Raw genomic sequence first — 22,203 nt, forward strand, 5'->3', positions numbered from 1 at the left:
TTCAAACTGCGCGGTCACAGCCGCCATCTTGAACTCTCGCGAGACCTCCCACTCACGTGGTCACGTCCGCCATCTTGCTCTCTCTCTCTCTCTCTCTCTCTCTCTCACACACACACACGCACGCATCCATACGTGCCATATGCTGTTTGTGCCTTTATGCTTGTTAGTTAGACTGATAGTTATAGTTGTATAATAAGTTGTTGATTAACTGCAGTGTTATTGATTATTGATTGATATTGCTAAAGTTAAATAAACTCCATTATACTTTTAAAGAGAAGTTGTCTGTGATTCCTTGTGCATATGTGTTGCAATAACTGCTGGTTGTGAGGGCCTGTGTACGAATTCACCCTTCACTGTTCACTCATAAATGTACAGTGGTACTCAACCACTGTCATTTGGGGGTGAACAGCCATTCTGAGACTGTATTGAAGGTTCGGTTATTGGTCCCTGATTCCAGGGTGGTGCCCCGTTTATATTGACTCCCGTCAATAATTTTATGAATATTAATAATTTCACAATTATTAATTATTAATTGCTAATAACCAAACCTGCCCCTATCAAAGCCCAACAAATGGTGCCCCGTGTGAGATCTTCTAATACCAGTATTATTGCAATATTTATGCATAATAATCCATAATTTTGAACTTTGAAATTTTAATTTTTTTTGAAATTTTAAAATTTTTGAAATTTTTATTTTTGGAAATTAACATTTTGTGTAACTTGCCAAGCATATAGCCAGTTGTGGTTTGTGGATTGCTTCAGTGTGTACAAGTGGTTGGTAATTGATAAATTACTTGATAATTATTGAGTTGTCAGATTGAGCTTGAGTTGGACATACTCTAACACTAACATAGCTGTTACTTATCAGAGCTACTGAGGTCACCTCATTAACGTCCTAATAGGATAGACAGCCAGAGAGTAACTAGCTTTAACACTTCAGCTTACAAACCACAGGTCTAAAGCCTCTCCCCTGTGCGTTTGTTTGGTATTACAGCGACACTCCTTGTCATAACAAAGGAGTGGGCTACTAAACGTGTTGATCAGGAAAGATAACAATGAGTAGCCAAGACCCCTCCGCGTCTGGAGCTGCAGCTCCCTGGGAGGTCGACGATCCAGAACTGCTGGATGTGGTCGCCGGTCTTATTTCCCTCACCCTTGAGGAAAGGAACAACCTCAAGAGCTATACGCTTAGCGAGTGTGAGGAGGAGCTAAAGAAGCTCATAGGTTATGTTAACCACCCAATAGCGAGGTCACCTCCGCTCACCAAGCAGGAAGTGCTTGGGCGGATAAACCTCCTTCACCAGCGTAAAGTACAGCTACAGGCTGTAGCGCGTGAAGAGATGTTTGCCCACATAAGGCAAGACTATCATCACCTGCGTCAACAATTAGAAAACGTGGAATCAGAGAACTCTCAGATGAGGAGACACAGTACAGATCTGGTCAAGCAACTCCAGGCTGCTGTACGTACATTTGCCGACACGTCTGGTCAGGGAACACCTGTCGCCACCTCTGGAAACCCAGACGACCCAGCTGAGACCAGCTGGCTGCGTCAAGAACCTCAGGCCGCTCAAAAACGAGAGATGGCCCTGACCCAACGGCTTGAAAGTGGCCGACCGAGCAGCCAGGCCACCCACGCCCATCCGGAGACCATGCCCAAGAGCCTGGGAGCTCCTGAAAGCGCAGTCTCTGAGTTCATCACATTGGATAACTATAGAGCACCTCCACCGGCAAGCCGCCAGGTGGAGCTAAGCGCCATACCCCCCTGGGACGTACCCCGGCCCAGCCTCTGCCGCGCCGTTCCGCACCTTGACTGGACTCCTTCCCCACCGCGAAGGGGGGAGGAACGCACTCAACTCCTGAGTGGACAAAGTGGTTTCGAGCCCTTGCCCACTAGTGAGCCCTACGTGTCATGCAGTTTGCGACTGCGCCGTGATCAAACTCCATCCCCCCCGCGGAGGGAGGAGGAGTACATGCGACTACCGAGTGGTCGAAGGGACTTGGAGTCCCCGACAACCGGTGAGCCTTACGCGTTGCACCTTTCACGCCCACACCGTGACCGAGCTCCCTCCCCACCAAGAAGGGGAAGAATTAGTCCTCATCGCTATGGCGACCTGAGCGACTCGGGAGCTCCGGATGACTCGGACGGCCGACGGCCGCCCCGAGAACCAGAACCAAAGCCCAGGGCTCTCCCCAGTGCAACCACTCCAAATGTCCCTCATCCACCTTTCTTAACCTTCTTGGGCGACCTTGTCCGCAAGGGCAACGCCCGACACATATACACCTCCGTGGAAATAGAAAGGTGTGTAAGCACCCTCGCCTTGCTCGATTCCGGTTCCGAGATCAGCTTGATGTGTTCCAACACCTTTGCGAAGGTCGCCAGAGCGATGTGTTCCCTCGGCAAACCACTCCCAGTCGAGTCCTGCAACGTTAGCATCACCAGCTACACTCAGAACAAGTCGCCCATCACCAAAGGCTTGCCGATGCTCATGCCTCTTTCGGAGCCTGATCCTGGCTCCGAGTCTTCCAGGCCGCCCATGAGCCCATGTCCGCCGCAGGCTGGCAGCCTTAACCTGTTTCACAATCACAGGTCTTTCTTGTGCTCGTTGAAGAACACTAATGCAGCACTGTACAGCCCCCGTGTGGTCGAAGGTGTACACCTCAACGGTCTCACGACCCCGGACGCGCTCCTAGCGCCCTGGTCCGAGAAATCCGCCATCAGTCAGGACCTGCACAACGACCTGTGCCAACCGAACCCTCCGCCAGCCTTCGCACAGCGAAGCCACCGCCTCCTTTCAGCAGAGTCACCACAGACTCTCTGTAAGGCGATTGGAGTATGCGCCCTCTCTATCCAGATTGGGAGAAAACAGGTCGAATGCTTTGTGAGCATGGTTCCTCAGCTCTGTCCCCCATTCTTCTTAGGGGCAGACCCTCTTGTCAGGTTCGGCGCCCAGCTGGACACAGTCAACCAGGTCCTGTGGTCCCAAGCTGACGCTGTAAGCTATCCCCTGACCACTGAACCAGAACATATAACATCAGGGCAGACCATTCCCCAGGTGTGTCAAGTTGCCAGCGAGCTTGATGTGATGATCCCCGCGCGAACAGCAGGTGTCCCCACCCGCCTCGTGACTCTTAAAGGGCAGAAGATGCCTGGCACACAGGCATTCTTTCAACCTTTGCCCCATTTCTGGGAACTCCACTTGACAGTCTGCGGCATGCCCCTTCTTGAGTTGAACAGTCGTTCAACCTACCTTCTGGTCCAGATCCTGGTCAAACCCTACAAGCCGTTCTTACTCCCAGGAGGAGAGGCAGGCTCTACACCCGAAAGGGGGGAGCTGGCTCCACTCCAATAGGAGGAGGACGCACCCCAGTAGGACCACAAGGGGGAGTCGCATGCCCCAACTCACTCCGCCGGCATGCACTAGCTCCTAACCTTATCCCCCTCCCCCTGGTAATAATCTTTGGTAAAACCCTGCAGGGTACCATAGTCGCGGCGAACCTCCACTCCGCTCTCCTCAACAACACCTTGCATGCCTTAGAGACTCTGTCAAAAGTTGTCCAGGAAGACATAACCTATTGGTAGTTAGAGATTTGATGCAGGACCTCACTAGGGAAGTAAGCTCCTCAGTCAGCAGTCTGAGTGGTGGAAAAAATTCCATCCTATCTGGTCTCCCTAGACCTTGTTGAACAAATCTTAAAATCAGCTACTACCACTGTTGTGCAACCCTCACAGGTACATCTGGCATATAGTCTTGGCAGTGCAATTTCCTATTTTTCATAGGCCCTAGGAACTTCAACGACAATCAACAACGCCCTTCAGCAGCAGCTTCTGGCTGAAGGGACTAAATTGGTGCAGTTCAGTCTCAAACCGACTGGACTCACTACCACATCCTCCTTAGTGGTTGAATCATCACTGCTATTGTCGCACACTTCATGTATAAATACATCCGGAAGCTACAAGCCAGACTGGACTGTTCGTGTCACCACGATTCGCACACCAGTCTGAGACCATCACACTGGCCAACTCCAATACTTTCAAGGAGTAAGCCTACTAACCACTAACCACCTTTCCTTTTTCCTTTTCCTCCCTTTTCTTAGAATTCCTTACAGGGATCAAAAGCAGCAAAGGATTGTGTTGGGGTTAATATACTGCTTACTTAGGATGTGGATGCCTGTGTTTGATGTGTTTGTCTATTATAGTTAGGAAAAGTAGAAACTCTGCCCAGACGTTGCCTCACTGTCTGCCCAGACACCAGAGCCCTCTGTGAACTTGTGAACTCTATGAACTGTATGGACTGTTCCCATTTTCTCCTATCCTCAGGAACATATGGATTGCGTAACCCTCAGGATTACACCTATATGAACTGTCCGGCCCTTGAGTTGCTCTAAAGACTGCGGCCAGCACCCCACTCTTCAGACCAAAGGGGGGATGTTGGGCCAGGCCATGTGGTCAAACAAAGGAAAGGCCTACATGTAAGATTGAAAGCCTAAAACACCGGCCTAACAAGGGAATCAGAAACCTGAACTCTAGCCCACCCGCTGGGCTAGGACCTTAACAAAGGAAAGCAGCGCCAAAATTCCAACAGGCCCTGAAGTTCACACCTAGGTGCGAACTGGCTGAAACCCAACCTCTGGTCTCTCATTGGACGAGACTCGGGAGAACCCCGGGATGTCCCCATGACGTCACCAAGAGTATAAATTCCAGAAATACCTTTCCTCATCGCCCCTTATTGCGACCCCGTTGCTGAACAAGGTGGTACCTGAAACGTTCGAACTGTTCTTTTGTTTAGCCGAGGCGCAGTCTTCAACTCGCGGGACGAGACCAGACTGTTTAGTGTTAGCCATAACACTGTTGGATCCAGAAGGATTAGATTAGCTGTTTGTGCATCCGGCATTCTAACTCCTTACACGCACTGCCGTGTGTAGCAGACCTGCAGAAGTGGACTGGAAGAGAATACAGCTGAGGACACTCCTTCCCTCCAAGAAGACAACGTAAGGATACGTTTCTTCCACCAAGTCGACTCCTGGCTGACATCTTCGCTGCCTACGAGGAAAGCCAGCTGGCCGTTGTTCCGTGCACGGAGAGATAACGGTCCCGCAGATATCCTGGGAAACCCCCTGGAATCGATAAGACGGACTCAAACACACACCAATCACTCGAGAGTGAATCCCAAGTAAGAGGTTTTGGTTCTGGGCAGAGACTAGAATAGGTGTGTTACATAAGCTTACTGATCAGAAGCTGTATTTGTGCGTATTGGGAAGCGCATCGGACCGCCGCGTCCATATTATGCTGTATGAATAATACCTCAATCATTATGCTTGCTGCTTAATTTGATTGTGTTAATGTGAAGCTGATTTGTGTTCAATTGCATGCCGCTGAGCTTGCATCCATGTTAGTAGCCACCGTATAGAGCCAATATACTGCCTTTTACCAGTTCAAAGACCAGTAACCCGGCGTACTATTTCCAAGTCGTACCCCGAGTTCCTGTGTGGTAAAAGGCTATTGTTGTGTCTCTAGACGGCGAGTAGAACCTCTAGGTTTACCCTGAGTGTTTCCCCCTTTCTCTCTCTCTCTCTCTCTCTCTCCCTTACTAACCACACACACACACACACACACACACACACACACACACACACACACACACACACACACACATCTCATTACCCATTCATTGCTACTTTAGAATTAGATGGTGTTGGTTTAGCTGCCTAACTCCAACTCCATCTTGGTTCCAAAACCCCCTTTGTTCAAACTGCGCGGTCACAGCCGCCATCTTGAACTCTCGCGAGACCTCCCACTCACGTGGTCACGTCCGCCATCTTGCTCTCTCTCTCTCTCTCTCTCTCTCTCTCACACACACACACGCACGCATCCATACGTGCCATATGCTGTTTGTGCCTTTATGCTTGTTAGTTAGACTGATAGTTATAGTTGTATAATAAGTTGTTGATTAACTGCAGTGTTATTGATTATTGATTGATATTGCTAAAGTTAAATAAACTCCATTATACTTTTAAAGAGAAGTTGTCTGTGATTCCTTGTGCATATGTGTTGCAATAACTGCTGGTTGTGAGGGCCTGTGTACGAATTCACCCTTCACTGTTCACTCATAAATGTACAGTGGTACTCAACCACTGTCATTTGGGGGTGAACAGCCATTCTGAGACTGTATTGAAGGTTCGGTTATTGGTCCCTGATTCCAGGGTGGTGCCCCGTTTATATTGACTCCCGTCAATAATTTTATGAATATTAATAATTTCACAATTATTAATTATTAATTGCTAATAACCAAACCTGCCCCTATCAAAGCCCAACAGTGCTTTACAACAATGCCTACATTCACCCATTCATACACCAATGGCGGCAAGCTACCACGCAGGGTGCTGGCGCAACCATCGGGAGCAATTTGGGGTTCAGTATCTTGCCCAAGGACACTTCGACATGCAGAGGAGGAGGAGCCGGGGCGCGAACCACCGACCTTCCGATTAGTGGACGACCCGCTGGCCTCAAGATGTCTCTGTCATTAATTTTCATTCACTCTTGTTGCATTTACTTGCAACCTTGGACAAAATCTTAACCATCTACTGTGTGGCAAGAAGCGGCGGGTCCAAGACGGGATGTGATGCGAAAAAGTTCAATTTTGTTGTTAAAATACACACATCAAATGGAAAATTGATCTGCGTGTGCTAGACGCAGCACCGGGCCACATAGACTTAGAGGGCAAATGGTGGACTTGGACTTTGAAGTTTTCCATTTTTGAGACATTCAAAGTGAATTTTAACAGGAATATTGAACTTTTGAGTATGACTATCTTTCTGTTTTGTACCACAGGGAAAGCCAATGCATCAGAACTCTTTAACTAGCCGCTTCTTGCCACACTCTTGTTGTCAAGATTTCCTCCAAGGTTTTCAGTGGGTCGTGCAAGTAAATGCAAATGATTGACAGTGACATTTGGAGGCTGCTCGGGCTACAGTTAGCCTTGATACAAAGAAGGACAGCGCTGATTAATGCCTACTGCTACGCTATAAGACCTTTAATGAAATCACCGCTGATGTTGTCCTATCTAACTGCTTTCATTATCACAGTGTGTGCGTGTGTGTGTGTGTGTGTGTGTGTGTGTGTGTGTGTGTTCTTCCCCCATCTTACTTAACCGGGGGATCAAATTAACCTTTCAGTGTTTTCCTCTCTGTTGCCTCTGTAAACACCCAGAGGACAACGGCTGATTTATGTGGATGGAGTGAAAGACTGAAACACTAGCGAAAACAAAAAAAACAAAACAAGAACCGGGCCGAGTGATTGCATTCTTCACCTTCTTTTCCCTGATGCACACAGCAGGCACAACGGCCATTTATTCTGATGACGGTGAGGGTGGACCGAGCCCTAAAATGCGTCCCCTACATTTTTAATAGCGCTCCAAGCACATTGAAGACACAAACTAAGGAGCAACTTATCACCTGTAACTGGGCCAAATGGAACTGCCGGCCAACTTTCTTTAATGAGGAATGATGAGCAATGAGAGGGGGATGCACCTAACAGAGGGATGTGTGATCCATTGAGGGCAAGAGAAACCAACCGAAAATTGACTTCAAATTTATATTTAAACTTACATTTCACTATTTTCTCCACTGTATAAGGAGTTCCTTTCCGAAAATAGGAAACAAAAATCATCCGAGGATCATCACTCAGTATCTCTAAAATCTGGATGATGAAGTCTGTAAAAGTGTTAAGTGTCAACTTACCTACTATCTTTTGAAAAGTACCACTATTCAAATCGTAGGTGTCTCATTTCGGGACAAACTCTTCACATCCCTTTTGTGCATACAGTTGACTGAAGAGCTGTTCATCTGTGTTTTGATTCTGGGCGACAGTCTTACCTGCGGGGACCCGTCGGATCCCTGGTCTCTGGTCTTCCTGGCGAGCCTCTTCTTCTTCTTGTGTAGCGGTTTGGACTCCAGGATCATCTCCTCCAGCTCAAATGTAGGGTCACAGTTTAGCCTCCGTCTCTATAGACACACACACACACAAACACACACAGGCACACGCACAGGGTCAAAGATGGCGTCTACTGTACAAACGAATGTGCAAAACCTTAACAACATACCACAGTGTGAATGTCCACTCTAGACTTTAAAGTGGTAATCTGCAAGATCCTCATGTTTTTGATTTTTAGCAACATCTCTTGTGACAATTGGTCATTGCTGTGGTGTTTTTGCACTGCATGATACGATGCGATGTGATTTGATGCTATACAATACGATATGATATAACCAGGAGTGTTTGCTGCTATATATCTTTCTACTGACTGCTTTTTAGCACTACATTTTAGTATTTTATTTATTTTAGTGTTACATTCATACTAGTTGTACTGGTCTACATGTATAATATTTTATTCTCTTTCTTTTTTTTTTGTTCTTTGGCATCAGAGAGGACATCAAACTAAGAATTTCATTGTTCAGGGCAACTTGAACTTGATACGATATGATACAATATGATACAATACAAAACATTTACATTTTATTTCCAAAGAAAAGATCAAGGGTCAAACAGCAAAACCATTAAAGACATGGCAAAACGTTCACGGAGAAATTAAGAAACGAAACGTCAGGCCTGACTTCTCCCTTCGTCCTCAAACATTAACGGTCTGTGTGTCTGGCTGAGGGACTAGAGGAAGAGGATAAGCGTATAATTAGATAGAGAGAGACTGTCAATTCCCCATCGATCCTCTGTGTTTTTCCTCTGCCGTGCCAGCCGAGCCACTGGGAATACCCGCTGCTCTGCAGTCGCTGCAGACTCTTACAGGAATTAGATAAAGTCGTTTACAGCCATCTATTCACTTATATGGGGGTCTGTGGTGTTAACCTGCAACAGGCATTACTCTCTATATATTCTCTTGTGGCGCTATCATCACCTCGACTGCTTGACTAAAACAATACAGGATGTTTTATTGTACTGCTTGTTACAGTATAGCAACATAGTTTGGGAGCATGATATCTATCATCTGTAATGACAGCTATTATATGAGCATATCTATCATTTTTGTACCTGTATATTTTAACAAACTGGCAGCATCAGTATTTATAATAATTTGAAAGGACATGCAGATTCTGTTTTATTAAACCACACCAATGACAGCTTTTGTCATTGTATTTTTTTATTCTTTATTTATGATAACTGTACCTGTATGGTTCACCAAACTGGACCAATCGCAAACATTATGATGATATCTATCATCACTCTACCTGCATGTGTCTTCTCTTTCTTTCCAGTGAAATTGTTTTAAATGTGTATATGTGTGTTTTTTTGTTGTTGTTATTTTTAACTTTCTGCTGAATTGTAAAGCACTAACCCTCACTAAACCAGTCCAGTGATGGTGAAAACAGTTGTACAAGTTTGAAAGGAGTCAGGTTAACTTTGAGGTAGGATGTGGACTCCTGATCTCATTGAGTCCCTGTGTGTTCTCTCCTCCTGTGTAGTTACCAGCTGTTGTCTTTGAAATTAGGGATTATACACCAGTGCAGCTTCTCTACTTGGCACTAAGGGAAGATCCCAGCACATAGAGGGAGAGAGAGAGCCAACCAAACAGCTTGACTTCTGCATAGCTAATGATATTGTTACTTGTAAGCATAATCTCCACCCAACTGCTTGTCGAAATGATCCAGAGGCCACCTGTAGAGCTGCAGGTAGAGATATGACGGCTTGCTCTGTGCTTACTCCGTGTGTGTGTGTGTGAGTGTGTGTGCATGTATGTAACAGACGTGCACAGCTGTGTCTCAGTCTGCATCTGTGTGTCTGGGTGTCTACACACTCAGCCCAGCAGGGGGCAGTCTCTACAGCCTGACTGGGAGAGATAATAAGATGAGGAGTGGGTAGGTCTGGCTATTCTATTCTATTCTATTCTATTCTCTGTATTTTTTCCTTTTTAGGGGGAATACTGTATGGGAAAAGTTTAGTTGAAAAAGAAAAAAAAATGTTATCACAATACTGAAAGGCACTTTGGATTGAAGCATCCATCCAATGACATACGCATCATGTATTCCTTGTACTACTTGCATGTTTTTTTACAGTCATTTTTAAAAAAAGTAACTGGGTAGTGTTTTATTAATTTCTACCCAATTCCAGGGAAAGAGAGGGGCAGGTTTCTAGAGAAAATGATCAGGAACTCAATAAAGCAGGTAAATGTCTATCTAAATCCTAAAAAGAAAACCCTGAAAAATAATCTCTGGTGAAGAATGGAAGCAGTTCTATTCTATTCTATTCTATTCTATTCTATTGTTTATACAATATTATGGGTAGAATTGTGTTAGGGAGAAGAATGCTGGGGTAATGCTTAGTTTATGCTTAAGATAATACTACTTCTGATACTGAGTTGTATGTCAAGAAAAACTCAAAATCCTGAAAAGAGAGAGGGAGCGGCTCTATTCTATTCTATTCTATTCTAATTTTAAAATTTTATCATGGAGAATGCTGAGGCAATGCTTATTAGTTCTAAGGTATCTCCATTTGTGATACTCACATTGGGAATAAAGCCTGGAGGAAGCTGTTTGCTGAGCACAGCGTCCCAGTTGACATCTGACATGTAGTCCAGATCCTGGAGCTCTGCTAGACAGGAAATGCGCTTCTGGACATCTATACACAGCAGCTGAGGGAAACAAAAAGGATCTGAGTAAGAGCGATTGTCCGTGGGGAGGGACGGCTGAAAAGTTTTAGTATGGCAGAAACCCCCAGAGACACGAGTACATATTTTGCCCGGAGGAGAAGAATCAGCGGGACGTTTTTTGAGGATGAGGAGAGGAAAGAAGGGGAGGAGGAGGAGGATTGGGAGGAGGAGGAGGAAAGGAAAGAGCAGGAGAGGAAGGAGAGGAGGAAGGAGAGGAGGGACAGGAGGGAAGATAAGGAGGAAGAGGAGGAGGGTGAGGAGAGAAGGATACAGGGTAAATGTGGTGAGGTGAAATGGAAGAGTTAAGAGGAGTAAAGGATGAGGGGAGACTTCCCTTTCTCTCTCTCTCTCTCTCTCTCTCTCTCTCTCTCTCTCTCTCTCTCTCTCTCTCTCTCTCTCTCTCTCTCTCTCTCTCTCTCTCACACACACATACACACACACACGCACACACTCATTCACACACGCCACTGGAATGCCAATGAGGTTAGAGGAGTCTGTGAGCACGAAGCAATGCAACAGTTTGACTGCAGTGGATCTCTGCCAAGACAAAACCCAAACGCTACACTCACAGTGGATCAGTTAGCTTTACAAGTGGCTTGTATCCGCAATAAGAAGAATTGACTTTTGACAAACAGTGATTCTCCTAATTAACCTTATAAACAGTCCATTGACAAACAGATAAGAATCACCAATTACTTAATGTAAATAAAATGTACATTTTATTTTAAAGGGAACTAGAGAGTGATATGAATACAAATAAGTCTACTTTTCATAAATTATGCCCTTTCCTGTCCATTGGGACTATACTGTATGTGAGGTCCTATTGATGGGTGTCAGTATGTGAAACTGTAAATTGTCAATGTGTCTCTGCATTTGCATCTGCAATATTACAAATTCTTGACAAATTCCTGAACATTTATCGTACTTAATTCTGATTCTAATTAAAGCTGCACTGGGCAAGCCTTTTATGTAAAAATACACCTGTCTAAGCAGCCTAAATAACAAAATGGGGCTGCAATAGAAAAGAGTGGCCCATCTCCTCTACTTGAGACCCTATAGATTCACCCTATTTGCCCAAATGGTTGCCCAAAATTCTGGTGTGAGGTATGGACGCTTGTGGAAGTGACAAATCAAAACTTAAGAGCGAACAAAGCAACTGTCTCCTAAGCAACAGTGAGTGAGCGATCTATCCAGAGAAAGCTGGACTCATCAATGTTATATCTTTTGCTTCTCTCGTCCCTTTTGCTATTTTGGTAAGTGATCACAAACTGGCTGGATTGGTAAACACGAGCGTGCTGTGTGCAGTTTACTGACGCCACCTTACATGATTTCTGGGTATGGAAGTTTAACATTTTTCACACAGTTACCATGGAGCCGCCAATGTGTGGTCCTAATTCAATGGAGCATCTGTGATAGGAGATGACCTACCATTCCCACCCACTCACATCCGAACGAGGTTTCTACCCCGGCGCTCACCCAAAATATCACAAGGGGCAGTTACATCCGATCCTATGCACTGGTAAATGCCACCACACCTCTGCTCCGCTCACCCATTGCACCTACACTGTGCATTATGCCTGTGCCACTGCCTTACCTTTCTGAGAAGAGACTTGATTTCCAAAGACCAGGCTGCAGGATAGCTGGGATGGACCTTGTGGAAGGTCTGAAGGATCTCATTAGCTGGGGTGCTAGACCTCATCACATATGGTCTCTGGAATAGAGGAGAGGAGAGGAGAGGGAGACAGTATATTAAAGAAAACTTGTATTCATAGTCATGCACTAGAGCGGAGGAATTTATTTGATAGAGCATGTGTCTTGAAGTTGTTCCTCGGTCGGCCCTCTCTCCTCTCGCTCCCTCCTCTTCTCTTCTTGCTCACCTCCTGTGAACCCATTTTCTGCACTGATAGGTACAAATGATAGAGGAAACGGAGAATGAGGGAATATTTTCCAAACACACCTTTAACTCTGTGACTTTCAGTGTGAGAGGGCTTCCTACAGGTCAGAAGACAAGTGGAAGTCTGTGTTTAGAGCTCTTCTCACCGGTCGTTCTCGGCCTGCTGGTCTCTCTGCCTCTTGGAGAGAGAGACTCACTTGTCTCACTTGGCATGCAGAACGGCACAGCGACAAGAGAGACAGACAGACCAGGTGGATAATCTCTCTCTCTCTCTCTCTCTCTCTCTCTCTCTCTCTCTCTCTCTCTCTCTCTCTCTCTCTCTCTCTCTCTCTCTCTCTCTCTCTCTCTCTCTCTCTCTCTCTCTCTCTCTCTCTCTCTTTCTTTCTCTCTCTCTCTGGTTGGCTTCCAAATGAATGTAAAGGGGAGCAGAGGCATAAAACATGCAAATATTCTCTCTGATTAATAATTTTTATGCCATTTCTGCTTCACAGTGAAGAGAGACAGTTCAAGATGGGACAGAGAGAAGGGGGGATGACTTGCAACAAATGTCCCGGGACAGATTTGAACCTCAGTCACCAGGGGGCCCAAACAACCTTCATCTCTTGTCTTTTTGCATGTTAGAAATGGTATTCCACAATTCAGCAAGTTCCCATCCAGATAGCCAATGAGATGCCCAAAATGAGTCAAGTATTACAATATGTTTTTTGAAAAGTAAGTGTCTCTTTTCCCCTCTCTGGGGACGGAGAGATTTCCTCCATTTAGCGAAAGGGATGCGGGAGGAGGACAAATGAAGTGACAGTGATTGATGTGCGGTTCCGGAGAGATGCTGAGCTGCTCAGACCTTTATCTGCCACCGGTGGTCAGGCCCAGCAGGGCATCATGGCTGGTGGGAGAGGGGTGTGAAGGGGCTAAATGGTCTGGGAGAGAGAGGTGGAAGAGGTGGTCGAGACGGAGGTGAGAGGAGGCTCCAGGGCTTAAGAAGATGAAGTAAAGGCTGAGAGAGGAGCCATAGGTACCAAACTAGGGAGTCTCAGTCTGTACGTCAGGGATGTGATTGGTAACACAAAGAAGTATGAAGAAAAAACAGGACAAGGACAAACAGTAATCTGCTATTGGAAATGAATGGGAGTTGTCTGTCGCAAAAACGAGAAAAAGAAAAATCACATCCCTGGTACATTTATTGCAGGGTAATATTGACTTTTTGTTAAATATGAGATATCGGCCAGTCAAGTCATCCACCTCTGATATGATGGAGGTTCCCCTCTGACCACAGCTATGTTAAAACTTGTACTGTAAAACCTGCAATGTTTACAGGTTTTACATCTGCAAGTTTTATTTTCTCTGCGCATTTTATTCAAAATTTCTAAAAGGCCAAAAGTATCCCAGAGTTTCACCTGTCAATGAATAGGTATGGTGTGTCACCCTGCCTTAAAGTGAGGCTAAGCCCAAAATAATTTGCATGGGTTTCAATGGAGATTTTTCAGTGTCCCATGGTCTAAATGCTGTTTCAGAGACTTTTCCACCCTGACAAGAATAAAACTCTGGTTATGTTTTGGTGTGAAAATGGAAAAAATTTAAGATTAGCACAAAATATTAGCTATCGGCAGCTTCAATACAAAAATCGGTATCAGTATCAACCTTCAAAAACCCATATCCGTCGAACCCTATAGGCATCTAGGCACTAGCTCCCCGATGCAATATTTTCTGACAGCCAAATAATTCTCCACCAACATCCAACAGGCCAGTTCCGAATTCCCCCGGGACGCCCTGAGACCGAACTACGCTTTAGAGACAGCGCTGAGAGGTGTCTGTCTGGGAAAAGTGTATACGAAAGCCACAAGGTGACAGAGGGATGAAGTGAAAATGAATTGTCTGGGTAGAAGGTGAGAGTGCTGTGCAGGACGGCAGAGAGAGGGGGATGAAATAAGTCTGGGAGAGGGCTTACGTGGATGACATGGAATTACAGAGGAGCTTCTGAAAAGTGGCTTTCTGAAAGAAGTATGAGAGAAAGTCATGAAGGAAGAGCGAGAGAGAGGAAAGGGGCTAAAGTCTATGTCACTCTAATTGGAGTGGGTAATAGCCGGGTGTGAATGTGTGTAACTGTATGCTTAGCAATCCTTTCCTGGGTAAGTAAAGGGTAAAAGGTACTTTGGCAATAAGACTCTTTGAGAGAAGCTTTGAGGTAAGCGGGAGGACTAAAGGTATTCTGGAGGTTGTAAGACTCAGTTTTGAGGTCAGAAAGAGGACTAAATGTATTTCAGAAGGGGTAGAAGAAAGTTCTGAGGTGAAAAAAATGATCTCACGGTATTTCAGAGAGCGCTTTGAGGTGTCTGAAAAGAGGAAAAAAAGGAGTTGAGGAAGACATCACATGATATCTCCGGATCACTTTCAGGTGTTCCACGCCCCCGTCGGTGTAGTTACTGTAGCTGAGATATTCATCATCCTGAAATCTGAGAGGAAATTCTGCAGCTCGAGCCAGAAGTCTCGTCCCAGAAGGAGCGGATCTCTGTCGGCTCTGAGACACGGTCCGATGTAGTAAAGTGACGGAGTGAAAACATTATGTCCTGTGACCGATTTACCTTAGGGTGTTTATATCCATGACATTAGAATTTAATTCCTCCAGATGGGCAGATGGGGCCCGGCAAGGAGAAATTTCAATTCCAATTACATGGCTCTAAAAATAGCTGTAATTGTATTTCTAATTCTCCTGCAGCTACAGTATGCGTCTTCCACCATGACTAAACATTTAAAACATCTTCCCCAATAAGGTCAGCTTGGATTTAAAATTGAAATATAGTGGGGGTTTTTCTTGTGTTTTTTTTTACCCTCCTGTTGTCTTGCGAAGGCGAGTGAAGACCGGAGGCTGCGGACTTGTGTCTCCTTTCCTACTGACAGCGCTATTCTAGGACAATGTTGTAGGTGTCATATGTATTATTCACTGCAATGAAGTGTGCCAGGCCATGCTGAAGTGAGGTGAGATGTGGTCACGGAGATGGCGTGTGTGTGTGTGTGTGTGTGTGTGTGTGTGTGTGAGGTACCTGTCCTCTGAGCAGCTCGTAGGCTGTGATGCCCAGCGACCACCAGTCGACAGAGAAGGAGTAGCCGGGATGCGAGCCCTCGAACGGCTGGAAAAGCTCCGGAGCTGAGAGACGGGGAAATAAAAAAGCCAAGCACAATGAGACATCATCATCGACCACTTGGAAAAAAGTGACGCCTACTCTCACAAAATGAGTCATAGCACAAAATTAAAAGGAGTTATGCCGATTGATACTTGATACACACACTGGTATTTTTCCCAGGGTTAGAAATTTAGTTGGGTTTCTTTTCCAGAGGGCATTTTTTGTCCCCTTGATCTGATTTTTAGGGGCACTTTGGTTATTTTCAGGGGCAATTTTATTAAAGGCCCCATGAAATGGCATCTTTACTTCCTTGATTTGCTCATTAAAAAGTGATCATTAAAAAGTGTAAACCATTGGAAACCCAGTTAGGGAGAGGAAGGCAGTTTTATTTGGTGGGAGGGGCAGAGAGGGAGGATTGTTCAAAAATCTGCAATGGTTTCATTGGTTGGAATTTGTATTTACGGCTACGAGTGCAGCATGAGGTCACCATTAAAGATACTCTGTTGTCTGTCTATGAAATAATACATTTGCATTGCATATTAGCAAATAAACACTCAATTTGTATCACTAAGATTTGTTTTAACTTCTTTCTCACTGCTGGAAACTGGCTGCAGGCCTTACAGAAGAGGATGGTGCCGCTTTCCACTCTTCCATCCCTCGATTGTTGAGTTTTTTTAAGATATCGGTTGTTTTACTTTTTGTTGATGCAGTAGTTGGTGTTAGGTTAGATTTTTCTTCTACTGCTGGCTGCGTGGTGCCAACACTTTCTACTGCTTCAGGCTGCATGCTTGGTTGTTTTCTGATCAAAAAATGCTCCATTTTTCTCGCCCAGAACACACTGGATAGAATCCAGGAACGCTTTTACAAATCACCTACGGTGTCCCACAAGGGAAAAGTCTTCGCATTCACACATGATTATTTGACAACTCAATGTAAACGTATGAACAGAGTGAAACACTAATTATCAGGGGCTTTTTGTGCCCCCTCATTTTTAATTTCTCTGGCATTTTATGAACTTTACATTTTTGCCTGGAGCCCCCATTCATTTCTAACCCTAGTATCTACAGTATATACATTTAGGTGCACAGTAAGTACATTTTTATGAATGCTTGGGAAGGGAAAGATGTCTAAGTGTCAGTAAAAGTCCTTTCTGTACTAGCAATAGTAAGTAGTGAAAGGTAGAGTCAAGTAAACACACACATTATGGTGGAGACTGATGTTTACATTACAGGCACTTACAGCAGAAGCCTTTATAGAGGTTCACCCCCATTTATCCTGCATTAAAACCCTCTTGGGGATTAAGTAGAAATAAGAATGACTCTTTAAATGCAATCAATCCAGCTTTTATTACGCTAAGTAAATAACTTGTCTGTGTAGACTCTGAATGCCTTTGTAATAAAGGATTGCCTTTTTCGGGGAGAAATGAGCTATGAAAAACTTTGAATTAGAAAGAGATTTTTTCCCCCCGTGGAAATGAATTATCATGAATAATCTATTCTAGGGAATAGAGGGTTCGGCCTTAATCTAGTTTCTAATGGTCAAGATGAATTTCCATCACTCATCAGTTGCCCTTCTCTGTCTCTGAGAACACACACAAAGACACGCACACACACACACACACACACACACACACACACTCCTCTTTCATGGCAGGTTTGCTCTGCTTCCTTGCTGAGGAGGAAAAGGAGAGATTAACTACTGAAGCCTCTAAGAGAGAGAGAGAGAGTTGGGGTTTTTTCAGAGTAACCATAAATTATCTATTTCACTACAGAATATTTGCCTGAAATCTAGTCATACATGGTTACAAGATTATTCTCCATCATGGACACACTCTTTCTTTATCTGCATGTAGAGATGCACACACACACACACACACACACACACACACACACACACACACACACACACACACACACGTGGCCTCGTCACTCATATCCTCCTGAAATCCTGTTAGCTCCTATCTGATCTCTCGGGGGCTGGATCCCCATCGATCTGATACTACTGAACTTATGAGTCAGAGTCATGGGAGAGATGACTGCAGCTCTGCTGAGAAGGATAACGTTGCAATTCAAAGGGAGTATAATTTCTTTCTCTGAAATGCTAACACCACTATCAACTTTGGGACTGACGCATCAACATCGAACAGCCTGACACATCAAAAGCAAACAAATAAGCCTAAATAATACACACACAAAGACACTTTTTTGTTTGAGATAGAATTGGATGGGATTGTGTTTGGATACTTCTCAAATTCTACAAATCTCATTTTAAAAACAAAACACAAACTGTCTCCTATACAGCAGTGAGTGAGCGCTCTGTCTAGAGAAAGCTGGACCCACTAATGTTAGATCTTTAACCTCTCCCATCACTTTGGTATCCTTTGGTATAAAGTGATCACAGACCAGCTGGGCTGCACTGCAAAAAATGACAAGCTGTCCACTGATTTTTTAACTTGTTTATAGGCCTATCAAGCTTATTTCATGACATTTTTAGTCAAATTATCTCACTGCACTGACAGATAATCTTACTGGTTTCAATACATTTCACTTCATACATGCCTAAATTGCTTCTTTCAAGAAATCATCATAAAACAATGAAGAAAACGTTTAAACAAGAAACTTTCTCCATGACAATTTCACTTTTCCCAAGTAAATGTCCTGACACAAGTTACATTATCCTGAAAAAAAAGTCAAATTTGTTGAATACGGTAAAATGATCTGCCAATGCAGTAAGATGATTTCACAAAAAAAAAAAATCCTAAAATAAGCTTGATAAGTCTGGATACAAGATAAAATAACTCAGTTTTTGCAGTGTGGTAAACATGGGCGTGCTGTGTGCAGTTTACTGACCTCACATTACAGGATTTCTGGGTATTAAAGCTCAGATTTTTTCAAACAGTTTCCTCTCGTTGCCATTAGGAGTCGCCAACGTGCGAAGTCGCCGACTGTAGCATTAATCAAAACATTCAGTGACTTACCCATGTAAGGCTTGGTGCCAGCGATAGAAGTGGCTCTCAGGTCGTCTTTTACGATGGCTGCGATGTTGAAGTCTGTTAGGTGGACGTGTCCTGGAGAACGAGAAGAGAGAGATTGTGTTACCTCGGGGTGACACAGAGCATGTTTTTTTATCGGGAATTTATATCACTTGTCTGAACTCTATTATAACTGAGCTGCCGCGGGCCATCAGTCCAAACTGACCTCAGGCTATTTTCCTAAGCGGTTGCCCCAGCAGACAACAGAATTATTCCTCACAGTGTGCTATCCCGCTTTAAGTTCAGGCACTAATATGTTTTGGTGATTAATTCTTATTAAATATAATATTCTGAAAAGTATCACATCTACATGAACTGAGGCCTCATTGATAAAATGATCCAGATATTGTGACCGACTGGGGGGATTTTGCGGAGTGTTTCAGTGGGACTGGCAACCCCAGTGCTTTCCAAAGTCGAACCAGTGACCTATTTCTCACCTTGCTGCAGGATGGCCCGAGTCTTTGCTATGCACACTGAGCGCACACTAATGAGCTGAATGTGTGTGTGTGTGTGTGTGTGTGTGTGCGCGCACGTGTGTGTGTGTGTAAGATTGAGTGAGAGAGCAAGAAAGAGAGAGAATTTTTGCCGCAGAGCAATTGTTCGGTTGAATGGCTGTCCCCAGTACCCCTACACACATAAAACCACACACACACACACACACACACACATACACACGCACACACACACACACACACACACACACATACACACACACACACACACACACACATACATCCCCTATATGCATGTGTGTACACCTGGACACACATACTGTACACAAAAAAAAACGCATGGCCACAAAGATATCTCGAACACACACACACACACACATACACACACACACACGCACACAGATAACGGTGTGTGAATATAAAGCAGGCAGGAGCTGGCCAGTCCAAGAGTGTTTGTTTACACAAAGACACTGGGCCTTAAAGATAAGAAACCTGCCAGAACAAATGTGTCCATGTAAAAAATTCTACCATCCCCGCCTTTTCTCTTTTTATCCCTCTCTCTTTCCCTTCTCTATCTCTCTGCACTACCTTTCCCCTCCTTAGTCCTTCTCCCTCTTCAATATCTCTCCATTTTCTCCCTCTCTCTCTCTTTAATTCACTTTATCTCCCTTTATTCCCCCCCCCCCCCCCAAACTCCCCACCTCTTTTCCTCCACTTTCCACTCTCACTTCTTCACTCGCTCTACATCCTTCAGAATTCGAAAGGTAGCTGTGTGTGAGTGCAGCTGTGCAGTGATGTGTCTAGAGGACAAGATGGAGTGGCACTAGTTTATTCATATAAGACGACCATTGTTAAAACACTCTGAATCCTCCGACAAAGGTCCAGCAGGACTGACAGCTCAGTTCAGAATTAAAGTGGAGCTTAAGTAAGAGCCGAGCGACTTCCACATTTTTATATTTAATGATACGCCGCCCCATACTTCTGCTGCAGACAGATTCAGGGCAGCAGAGTTAGACAGTAGTAGCCAGCAGGCAGGAACAGGCAGCCATCGTCAAATTGTTGGGCTGCCGGGTCGTACGGCTTTGAGAAGTAGCCAGAAAACATTTTGATGTTGAACAGATGATAATACAACAGGCTGCACCAACAATTAAAACCTGTGTAAATATAAAGCCAGAAGGAAAGCATGCGACCTACATCGTTTTATGAAATTGGGACCTACATATTGTTGTTTTGATATCAGTTAAAAACACATAACCAATTTTCCAATGTTAAAAAGTGTTGATTTGAAAGTGTTAACTGGAGCGTTGTTTGTCCGCTCATAGAGCAGATGTGGCTCTAAAAGTGTTAAATGAACTCTGATGGTTGTGGCCTGGTGTAAACTCTGGCATAGTGTTGTTCTTTTTACACTCCCAGAGTTAAATTCACACTGACGATTTTGCTGCGCAAGACTGCCGAATTTTATGCAGAGCTTCCAGTAGGATATTGTCTCAGTCAGCATACCCAGCCAGTGTTTCAAACCTATTTTAATATGAATTTTTTTACTGTGCCATGATATCGTATTGTGAAAATTTTGTGCTCATTTGGGTTGACATTGATCTTGGCTGCCTCCTGCACACCGCCATCCATGAAACGCTCGCTGGGTTTGCTGACTCAGTCACTATCGTATTGGAAGCGCTGCATGCAATTAGCAGTTTTGAGGCGGCTAAATGGGCTTAAGTGCCTACCAAGTGCACATGACACTGTGGGTCTGAACACAGCTATTGACCTTTGCTTTATGTCATCCAATCTCTCTCTCTATCACTGTTTTTTTTTTTTCCTGTCTCTCTACTGCATACCATGTAATGAGGCAGAAATGCTTCATGCATTAAAGACAGTCATCCTGGAAGTTTCTAGAGAAGAAGTATCTGAGGGCTAAGATGCTTCCAAAAGCCTCTAACATTATAATATCTGGATTCCCTGACCAGCACATTGCAAAAGCCCCCCAAAATACAAATTGAACAAACACCTCTAAAGTAAAGAGCAGGCTTTTCAGGAGCATGTTCCACTTTCTCAGGTCGTTTGCCTCTCTCCTCTGTCCTCTCCTGTGCAAACTAACACAAGGGAGAGAGAGGCTTTTATATATTTAATATCCCTGCCAGCTGCTTAACTTCACTGGAGCATTTGACATGATGAAATAACCCCCCTGTCAGTGACTGGAACAAGCCTGCACAGGACACACTCCTACTCCTGGTGATTTGTTCAGTTTTAACAAGGTGGAGGCAGGCCAGGTAGCAATTGCTCAATTTGTGAGATGGCCACTTTGCTCACTCTCATCGTGTTGTGTTTGCACTCGCTAAAGAGAATACATTTCAACTTTGAATTTCTTTTAATAAAAGAATACATTTATTATTTAAAGATATTCTCTTTGCTAAGCGTTATGCCATTCCCTTACATTCAAGTAGCCTTTCTTAACACTTCCTCTAAAAACTGTTGTCAGCAAGTGGGATGGATGCATTTAATAATCTGTGCAAACATGGAGATTTTCATCTTCTTTCATCCCCAATCACATCATTTCTTGCGTAAGTGTGGAAATGCGTGTGGTGGCTAAACAGTGGTTCAGATGAGTTCCTGGTGTTGTGGGATTACCTCTGCAACTGTCCAGGTTTGATCCTCAGCTTATGTTGTGCTGCTGCATATCTCTTCTACTTTCAATCTCACTTTGCTGTCCACTACTGTCAAAAAATACATTAACCTAGTTATGGCCCAAATGTGCATTTTTTTGCCCATAAACTGTATATTTTAGGTGTCCTCATCAAGATTTTTGACGTTTTACTTGGACATTGCAAATATGCTTTATGCAACTTTCATTACTCATCATGACTCAGAATATAAGTCTGTTTTACTTCAATGGTTACAAGCATTACAAACAGATACAATTACCTGTCAACAACTGTCAGTCCTTCTATAAAAAAATAAAAACAGTTTTCAATCCTGTCAAATCAATACATAAAGAAAGACAGTGGGGCCACAGTGTTTCAACAGTCATACTAAATCACAGATTGTGGTTTCAAAC

The 22,203-nt window shown here is 44.3% G+C and overlaps 1 protein-coding gene across 1 annotated transcript in view; it reads right to left on the reverse strand.

The window, feature by feature from the left end:
* stk32a (serine/threonine kinase 32A) overlaps positions 1-22,203 on the reverse strand; it is an 82,855-nt gene that overhangs the window by 15,580 nt on the left and 45,072 nt on the right. Inside the window, exons 5-9 of the mRNA XM_071916322.2 lie at positions 18,646-18,735; positions 15,588-15,691; positions 12,250-12,366; positions 10,512-10,637; positions 7,873-8,001 (exon numbers count right to left, since the gene is read on the reverse strand). Coding sequence (XP_071772423.1) covers positions 7,873-8,001; positions 10,512-10,637; positions 12,250-12,366; positions 15,588-15,691; positions 18,646-18,735 — 566 coding nt within the window. The remainder of the gene's footprint in view (positions 1-7,872; positions 8,002-10,511; positions 10,638-12,249; positions 12,367-15,587; positions 15,692-18,645; positions 18,736-22,203) is intronic.

This window comes from Centroberyx gerrardi, chromosome 11 (assembly GCF_048128805.1).
Source record: "Centroberyx gerrardi isolate f3 chromosome 11, fCenGer3.hap1.cur.20231027, whole genome shotgun sequence".
NCBI lineage: Eukaryota > Metazoa > Chordata > Actinopteri > Beryciformes > Berycidae > Centroberyx > Centroberyx gerrardi.